This window comes from Phaenicophaeus curvirostris, chromosome 4, assembly GCF_032191515.1.
Source record: "Phaenicophaeus curvirostris isolate KB17595 chromosome 4, BPBGC_Pcur_1.0, whole genome shotgun sequence".
NCBI classification, from domain to species: domain Eukaryota; kingdom Metazoa; phylum Chordata; class Aves; order Cuculiformes; family Cuculidae; genus Phaenicophaeus; species Phaenicophaeus curvirostris.
The window spans coordinates 78384722-78393387 of record NC_091395.1 but is presented as its reverse complement, the minus strand read 5'-3'; the positions used below and the strand labels follow the sequence as shown (position 1 = coordinate 78393387).

Sequence of the window (8666 nt, the reverse complement as noted above, 5' to 3'; positions counted from 1 at the left end):
ACATCCTTCTTGTGGGGAGGGCCCAGAACTGACCCCAGGATTCGAGGAGCGGTCTCCCCAGGGCCGAGTCCAGAGGGAGAAGAACCTCCCTGGCCCTGCTGGCCACGCCGGGTCTGATCCAAGCCAAGATGCCCTTGGCCTTCTTGGCCCCCTGGGCCCCTGCTGGCTCCTGTTCAACCAACCCCCCCAGGTCCTTCTCCTCCAGGCACTTTCCAGCCAGACTTCTCCTAGGCTGGAGCTGCTCAGGGTTGTTGTGCCCCAAGGGCAGGATCCGGCATTTGGCCTCGTTAACCCTGATCCCGTTGGTCTCAGCCCATGGATCCAGCCTGTTCAGATCCCTTTGGAGCCTCCTGACCCTCCAGCAGATCCAGCTCCCACCCAGCTCAGTGTCACCCCCAAACTTGCTCAGGGTGCCCTCGATGCCTTCATCCAGGTCATTGATAAGGACACTGACCAGGACCCAGCCCTGAGCCCTGGGGACACCACTTGTCACTGGCCTCCAGCTGGAGTTAACTCCATTTCCCACCACTCTCTGGGCCCTCCAGCCAACCAGTTTTCCACCCAGGAGCTCGTTCTCCTGTCCAGCCCAGAGGTGACAGTTTCCCAAGCAGAATGCTGGGAGAAACTGTGTCAAAGGCTTTACTGAAGCCCAGGAAGATCCATCCACAGCCTTTCCCTCAGCCAGCAGCCGAGTCACTTTGTCCTAGAAGGCCATCAGGTTATTTGGCAAGACCTGCCGTTTGTGAACCCATGTTGTCCTGATCACCCGGTTCTCTCGCATGTGGCTCCATGATCGCACTCAAGATCTCCTCTTCCACGACTTTCCCCAGCACTGAGGTCGGACTGACAGGCCTGGAGCTCCCTGGATGCTCCCTGTGACCTCCTGTCCATGGGCACAACCCCAGCCTCCAGCCCAGTGGAGCTTCCCCAGTAAATGTCACGGAGCGCGGTTGCTCATCGCGTCCTGCCCTTTCCCACCGCCCGCTCCGTATCGAGTGGATTCCTCTCCCCTGACTGCACCCGCTCAGACATCCATGAAAATCGATGCCGGCTCGGCTCCTGCGGGACGGAGACGCTGTTCCGAAGCCACCGGAGCAGAGACGCTGCGGAGCGCGGCTCCGTGTTAATGGAGGGGCCTTAAAGAGGGACTCAGCCAAGCTTCTTCCCAAGCTGGAGCACGTCTGCTGGTGGATCCCGGAGCATCCGTGCCTCAGCCCTGACCAGGGAGGGAGTTGGGGATGGAGGGAATCCATGAGTTTGGTGATGGACCCAAGCTGGGTGGCTTGGGCGACGGGCTGGAGAGGAAGGACGGATCCAGAGGGAAGAGATGCAGAGGGAAAGGATGGATGCATGGGGAAGAGATGGATCCAGAGGGAAAGGTTGGATGGAGAGGGAAGGATGGATGGAGAGAGAAGGGGTGGATGGAGAGAGAAGGGATGGATGGAGAGGGAAAAGGATGGATCCCAAGGGAAAGGATGGATGCAGAGGGAAACAATGGATCCATGTGGAAGTGTTGGATCCAAAGAGATAGGATGGATCCAGAGGGAAGGGATGGAATCATGTGGAAGGAATGGACACAGAGGGAAGGGATGGATCCACGTGGAAGGGATGGATGCAGAGGAAAAGGATGGACACAGAGGAAGAGGATGGAGAAGCGGGGCTGTGAGAACCTCATGTGGTTCAACCAGGCCAAGGGCAAGGTCCTTCTCCTGGGTCAAGGAATCCATGGATTCAATCCAGGCTGGGTGGAGAAAAGCTTGGGAGCAGCCCTGAGGAGAAGGACCTGGGGAGCTGGGGGAGGAGAAGCTCAACAGGAGCCACAAGATGTGCTCACAGCCCAGAAACCCCCCATGTCCTGGGCTGCATCCAGAGCCGCGTGGCCACCAGGGCCAGGGAGGGGATCCTGCCCCTCTGCTCCGCTCGGGGAGACCCACCTGGAGTCCTGGGTCCAGCTCTGGAGTCCTCAGCACAGGGAGGACATGGAGCTGGTGGGGCGAGTCCAGAGGAGGCCATGGGGATGATGTGAGGGCTGGAGAACCTCCTGTAGGAGGCTGAGAGAGTTGGGGTTGTTCAGCTTGGAGAAAAGAAAGCTCCAGGAAAGCTGGGGAGAGACTTTTTCCAAGAGCCTGGAGTGATGCGACGAGGGGGAACAGCTTTAAATTGGAAGGGGAAGATTTAGACTGGACATTAGGAAGAAATTCTTCACGTGGGGAGGCCCTGGCCCAGGTTTCCCAGAGCAGGGGTGGCTGCCCCATCCCTGGAGGGGTTCAAGGCCAGCTTGGATGGGGCTTGGAGCCCCTGATCCAGTGGGAGGTGTCCCTGCCCACGGATTGGAACCGGCTGGGCTTTGAGGTCCCTCTCAACCCAATCCATGATTCTACGATCGGTGTCTCCAGCCTCCACGCTCCGCTCCTTCCCCAACTCAACACGATGAGCAGGAAGAGCTTTCCCCACCGGCAAACTCCAACTACAGCCTTTATTGGACAGAAACCGCAGTTCCAGGCCCCAAAATGAACCGTTTTCCTTGGAAACTCCTCAAAAATCCAGGTGTTCCTGCACTAAAACCACACGCGGCCCCGGCTCCGGGCGAGCACGCGGAGGTTTTGGTGCTGCCCCCTCTGAGAGAAGCCAACAACGAAGCAAAAACAGGGGGAAAACCCCCGTTTTTTTAGGATTACGAGGAACAAGAACAAAAAATTCACCTCCTTCTCAGTAGGATCATCCCTTTTTTCCTCCCTTTTAGGAACGGAGGGAGGTCCCGGGAGCTCAGCAGCTCCAGGAACGCCGCGGGGTGGAGCGGAGAATCGCTCTCCGGAAAAGTTCTTCCCAGGGCCCTGCTCAGCCGCTCCAGAAAGGGAAAAAAAACCCGGAAAGGAGAAATCCAGGCGTTTCCAACATTAAACTCGAGCGAAAGGCGCTGCCGAGGCCCTCCAGGTCACCTCCTGGCCGGGATGGGTTGGTTTGGTTGGAATTCCTGGCTCTGTGTGGACTTGTCCGGCACATTCTGCTGCCAAACCGAGGGAACGGATCCCCCTAAAGGCCACCAGGCACAAAGCCTGGATGGGAAGAGCCTCCTCGCGCTCCCGCTGGAGCCCGGGAATCAGGAAAGCGGAGCCAAAAGGCACAAGGCCGCAGCGAGCGCCTCTCCCAGCGCTGCCGGCACCTCCGCTCGCTTCCCAGTTTATGTGTTCCCAGCAAAATCCCTTCGGGAGACGGAGAGGAGGGGGCGGGCGAGGTCTGGGGACGGCGAAACCTCGTGGTGTCCCCATAGTCTGGGCATTCCCGGCTCCGTCACCGCAGCCGACGGCTCAATAAATCTTCTGTCGGCTGGGCAGGATGGCCTCCTTGATGAAGGAGAAGATGAGGAGGATCCCGGAGCGTTTGCCTCGCTTCCCTTTGGTGAAGTAGTTGGAAACCACATCGTCTGCAGAGATAGAAGAAGAAAGAGTAAACGTAAAGTGGTGATGGATTGGGAGCTCTGGGATGGATGGACTGGCCTGGGAATGGAGATAAATCCCCTGGGTGGATGGTCTGAGGGATGTGGCCAGGCTGGATCCATGGCTGGAGGGCAGGGAGGATCTAGAGAGGGACCTGGCCAGGCTGGATCCATGGATGGAGGGCAGGGAGGATCTAGAGAGGGATCTGGCCAGGCTGGATCCATGGCTGGAGGGCAGGGAGGATCTAGAGAGGGATCTGGCCAGGCTGGATCCATGGCTGGAGGGCAGGGAGGATCTAGAGAGGGATCTGGCCAGGCTGGATCCATGGCTGGAGGGCAGGGAGGATCTAGAGAGGGATCTGGCCAGGCTGGATCCATGGATGGAGGGCGGGGAGGATCTAGAGAGGGACCTGGCCAAGCCAGGAATTTCTGTGTCTGGCTGGAAAGTGCCTGGAGGAGAAGGACCTGGGGGGGTTGGTTGAACAGGAGCCAGCAGGGGCCCAGGGGGCCAAGAAGGCCAAGGGCATCTTGGCTTGGATCAGACCCGGCGTGGCCAGCAGGGCCAGGGAGGTTCTTCTCCCTCTGGCCTCGGCCCTGGGGAGACCGCTCCTCGAATCCTGGGGTCAGTTCTGGGCCCCTCCCCACAAGAAGGATGTTGAGGCTCTGGAGTGAGTCCAGAGAAGAGCAACAAAGCTGGGGAGGGGGCTGGAGAAGAAGAGGAGCAGCTGAGAGAGCTGGGGGGGTTTAGCCTGGAGAAGAGGAGGCTGAGGGGAGACCTCATTGCTCTCTGCAACTCCCTGAGAGGAGGTTGTGGAGAGGAGGGAGCTGGGCTCTTCTCCCAAGGGACAGGGGACAGGACGAGAGGGAATGGCCTCAAGCTCCACCAGGGGAGGGTCAGGCTGGACAGCAGGAAAAAATACTTCACGGAAAGGGTCACTGGACACAAACAGGCTGCCCAGGGAGGGGGTTGAGTCCCCTTCCCTGGAGGGGTTTAAGGGCCGGGTGGACGAGGTGCTGAGGGACATGGGTCAGGGATTGATGGGGATGGTTGGACTCAATGATCCGATGGGTCTTTTCCAACCTGGTGATTCTACAAATGAGGAAGGAACAGGATGTTTTGAGCAGAGCTGCTGTCGGAAGCCTGGGGAATTCTCACCTCCGGGCTGCACCGTGGAGGGCAGGACGTTCTCCCCGGCCGACAAGGAGACGAAGAACGCGAAAGGAATCAACCACAGGCAGAAGGTGAAGTAGGCGAGGACCTGTGTGTGGAGCGAGAGGGGCGCTGAGGGCAGAGCGGGCACCCACGGGCACCACCGCGGCTCCTCCTGAACCCCTGGAAACTCGAAAATCCCAATCCAGCCCCCCAGGAGCTGCGATCACCAGGAATGAAACGCCCTGCGCCCACCCCAACCTCCAGAAAACTTGAGTCGATCCCGAAAAAAACAGTTTTTCCTTCGTGTTTTTACATTTGCAGCTACCCAAACACCCTCAGAACGCAGATCCTTGCCCTGGAGGAGCAAGAGCAGCGAGAAAGGAGAAGCAGCGATGCAAAAACAACAAGAAACCCTTATTCCAAAAGGGAAAATGACTGCGGTTAGCGGCCAGAAGGGATGAAAAATAACAATATTTGCCCTTTTCCCTCATTTTCAGATCGAAAATCGAGGCTGGAAACGCATTATTCCTTCCGCCCCGAGGCCACAGCTCAGAAAAGAAGCTGTTTTCCTGCCGCTTGCGAGGGAATGAGCACGGGATCCCCCAGGGAAGTTGTGCAAAAAATAACCTGCGTGTGTGTCTCGCCGCTGACCGCAAAAAATGGCCTTTTCCTCTCCCTCCCTCCCTCCCGCCCCGCGGCGGCGGCTGGAAGAGCACGACTCGCGGCCTTCCCGAAGGTCTCTCACCTCTGAGAACTGGTAATATTCCTCGGCGAAGTACTGGAAGGCCAAGTAGTGATTGAAGATCACCAGCACTGGGAGAGGGAAAGAGAACAGAGTCAGGAGATGATCCCGCAGGAGCAACGCCGGCTTCTCCAAGAGGATCCCACCCCCATGGAATGGGTTGGGTGGGAAGGAACCTCAAAGAGGATCCAGTTCCACCTCCTGCCACGGGCAGGGACGCCGCCCACTGGATCTGGTTGCTCCAAGCCCCATCCAACCTGGCCTTGAGCCCCTCCAGGATGGAGCAGCCACCACTGCTCTGGGCAACCTGGGCCTCCCCACCCTCAGCATGGAGAATTTCTTCCTAATGTCCAATCTAAATCATCTCCTTCCAATTTAAAGCCGTTCCCCCTTGTTCTCTCCCTGCCCTCCCTGATCCAAAGTCGCTCCCCAGCTTTCCTGAAGCCCCTTTCCCTACTGGAAGCTGCTCTAACGTCTCCACGGAGCCTTCTCCTCCACATTGAGCAACCCCAGCTCTCTCAGCCTCCTACAGGAGGTTCTCCAGCCCTCACATCATCTCCGTGGCCTCCTCTGGACTCGCTCCACCAGCTCCATGTCCTCCCTGTGCTGAGGACTCCAGAGCTGGACCCAGGACTCCAGGTGGGTCTCCCCGAGCGGAGCAGAGGGGCAGGATCCCCTCCCTGGCCCTGGTGGCCACGCGGCTCTGGATGCAGCCCAGGACACGGGGGGTTTCTGGGCTCTGAGCGCACATTGTGGCTCCTGTTGAGCTTCTCCTCCCCCAGCTCCCCAAGCCCTTCTCCTCAGGGCTGCTCCCAAGCTGTTCTCCACCCAACCTGGACTGAATCCATGGATTCCTTGACCCAGGTGAAGGACCTTGCCCTTGGCCTGGTTGAACCTCCTGAGGTTCAAAGCCTGAGAACCACGGCATGAAGCTCAAAGCAGGAGAACCGTGGCACGAAGCTCGGAGCCCGAGGGCCGCGAAGCTGAAAGCGAAGGCCCCACTCACCGCAGGAGAGGATGAAGTTGGGAGAGGTGAGGACGATGAAGGGGAAGGTCCTCAGCAAACCGAAGTAGACAAGGTTGGTGAAGAGCCCCACGCCCACCATGAAGCTGGGGAAGCGTTCGAAGAGGTAGAGGCCGACCAGCACGGCCGAGGAGAACTGGAAGAGAGAACAGCGAGAGTTGCTCGGGGCAGGATCGAGGTGGGTTTTGGTGTTCTCCGAGAGCTTCACATCTCCCAACCCACCTCCCTGGTGGCGCTGGCCCCATGGGAAAGGTCCAAGCAGGAATCCCACCTGGTTCCTGGTGGGAAACGTTGCAGTTGGGCCTCAGTTTCCCAATTCAATCCAGGTTCCTTGGGAACCGGAGCCGCTTTGGAGAAGCAGGAGCTTCCCAAACATTCCACAGTCATGGTGGACGTGGGGACTCACCCAGATCATGTACTTGATGATCCTCCTGGTGACCACCGTGTACTCCTCGATCAGCTCCGCCAAGTAGTAAAGCCCAGCAGCTAACGGAGAAACACCCGGCTCAGTCCCACCACCAGCATCTCCAGGGCACCCACAGCACCTCAGGGACACCCAGGGGACACCCCGAATCCCTGGAGAACTCCAGGAGCTTCAGGAGCACACATGGGACCCCCTCCCCAAACTCTAGAGCATCCAGGGACTCCCTGACTTTGGAGCGTCCCAAGATCTCGGGAGCATCCGGGAACCCACAGTCCTTGGAGCTTCCCAAGATCTCAGGAGCATCCAGGAACCCCCTGACTTTGGAGCTTCCCAAGATCTCAGGAGCATCCAGGAACCCCCAGTCCTTGGAGCTTCCCAGTATCTCAGGAGCATCCAGGGACCCCCCGACTTTGGAGCTTCCCAAGATCTCAGGAGCATCCGGGAACCCACAGTCCTTGGAGCTTCCCAAGATCTCAGGGGCAGCCAGGAACCCCCCAGTCTCAAGGAGAGTCACAGGACCCCCTCCCCAAACTCTGGAGCCCCCAAGGGACCCCAAATTCTAGCTCACTCAGGACCCCAGTCTCTGCAGCATCTAGGGACCCTCAGGGACCCCCCCAGTTTAGGGCACTGAGGAACCTCCAATCTCAGGGAGACCCAGAGGACCCCCTCCTCAAACTCTGGAGCACCCAGGGAGCCCCCAATCTCTGGGGTACCCAGGACCTTCAGGGGGCACCCCAGGGAACCCCAAATCCTAGGTCATACAGGACTCTAAACTCTGGGGCCCCCGGGGATCCTCAGGGGCACCCAGGGACCCCCAATCTGTAGGATCCCAGGGTTCCTCAGGAATCCCCTTAATCTCTGGGGCTCCCCAGGACCTCAGGGGCACCCAGAGGCTTCAGGGGGCACCCAAGGGGACCCCAAATTCTAGGTCACCCAGGACCCTAAACTCTGGGGCACCCAGGGACCCTCAGGGGGACCCCAAATTCTAGGTCATACAGGACCCCAAACTCTGGGGCCCCCAGGGACCCTCGGGGACCTCCCCCAATTCTATGTAATCAGGACCCCAAACTCTGGGGCAGCCAGGTTCCCCCAAGGGCACCCCAAATTCTAGGTCACCCAGGAACACCTCAGTCTCAGGGGCAACCAAGGAGCCCCCAGTCTCAAGGGGAGACCCATGGGACCCCCTCCCCAAACTCTAGAGCACCCAGGGACCCCCCAGTCTTGGGAGCACCCAGGGGACCCCACATTTAGGGCATCAAGGACCCCCCCAGGCTCAGGGGCACCCAGGGACCCTCAGGTGACCCCCCCAATTCTAGGTAACCAGGACCCCAAACTCTGGAGCGCCCAGGGACCCTCAGGGTCTCTCCAATCTCAGGGAGACCCACAGGACCCCCTCCCCAAACTCTGGAGCACCCAGGGACCCCAAATTCTAGGTCACCCCGAACCCCAAACCCTGGAGCACCCAGGGACACCCCCCCCCCATCTCAGGGGCCTCCCCAGCACCTCGAGGCCTTCAGGGTCGCCCAGGCCTCAGGCCCCCCCCGTGAATTCTCGGTCCCGCAGGCCCCGGCGGGCGCCGAGCGGGTCGGTGCCCGTTGCGGGGAGCCTCTCACCGATGGCGAGGGTGACAAAGGCCACCTGGATGAGGAGGGCGAGCCAGCTCAGCGCCGCGAGGAACCACATGGCGGCCCCGGCAGCACCCGCCGCCGCCTCCCCCCTCACCCTCCTCCTCCTCCTCCTCCTCAGCACACGCGGCGCCGGAACCAGCGAGACGGGCGAGCGCGCCGGGAGGAGCGTCACCGCCGGAACCAACGAGAGGAGCGGGACGCGCAGGGAGGAGAGTCACCGCCGGCTACTGCGCCCCCCACCACCCCCGCCACGGGACGG

The 8666-nt window shown here is 60.0% G+C and overlaps 1 protein-coding gene across 1 annotated transcript; it reads right to left on the bottom strand.

Annotated features, from left to right (window-relative positions):
- Positions 1–2457: 2457 nt before the first annotated feature.
- On the bottom strand, positions 2458–8504 carry TEX261 (testis expressed 261). The gene is made up of 6 exons (XM_069854941.1): positions 8393–8504; positions 6762–6841; positions 6338–6491; positions 5335–5402; positions 4593–4695; positions 2458–3424 (listed from the first exon to the last, which is right to left on the bottom strand). The coding sequence occupies exons 1-6, from the start codon at positions 8460–8462 to the stop codon at positions 3309–3311; spliced, it is 591 nt and encodes a 196-aa protein (XP_069711042.1). The 5' UTR covers positions 8463–8504; the 3' UTR covers positions 2458–3308.
- Positions 8505–8666: the final 162 nt, after the last annotated feature.

Bases quoted from the DNA above. Each gene is read 5' to 3' on its own strand.
- TEX261 (XM_069854941.1), bottom strand. From the start codon at position 8,462: ATGTGGTTCCTCGCGGCGCTGAGCTGGCTCGCCCTCCTCATCCAGGTG. The intron at 6,492-6,761 runs GTGAGTCCCCAC...TCTCTCTTCCAG, and splicing joins TCATCAAGTACATGATCTGG to TTCTCCTCGGCCGTGCTGGT. The intron at 3,425-4,592 runs GTGAGAATTCCC...CTATCTCTGCAG, and splicing joins CTCCACGGTGCAGCCCGGAG to ACGATGTGGTTTCCAACTAC.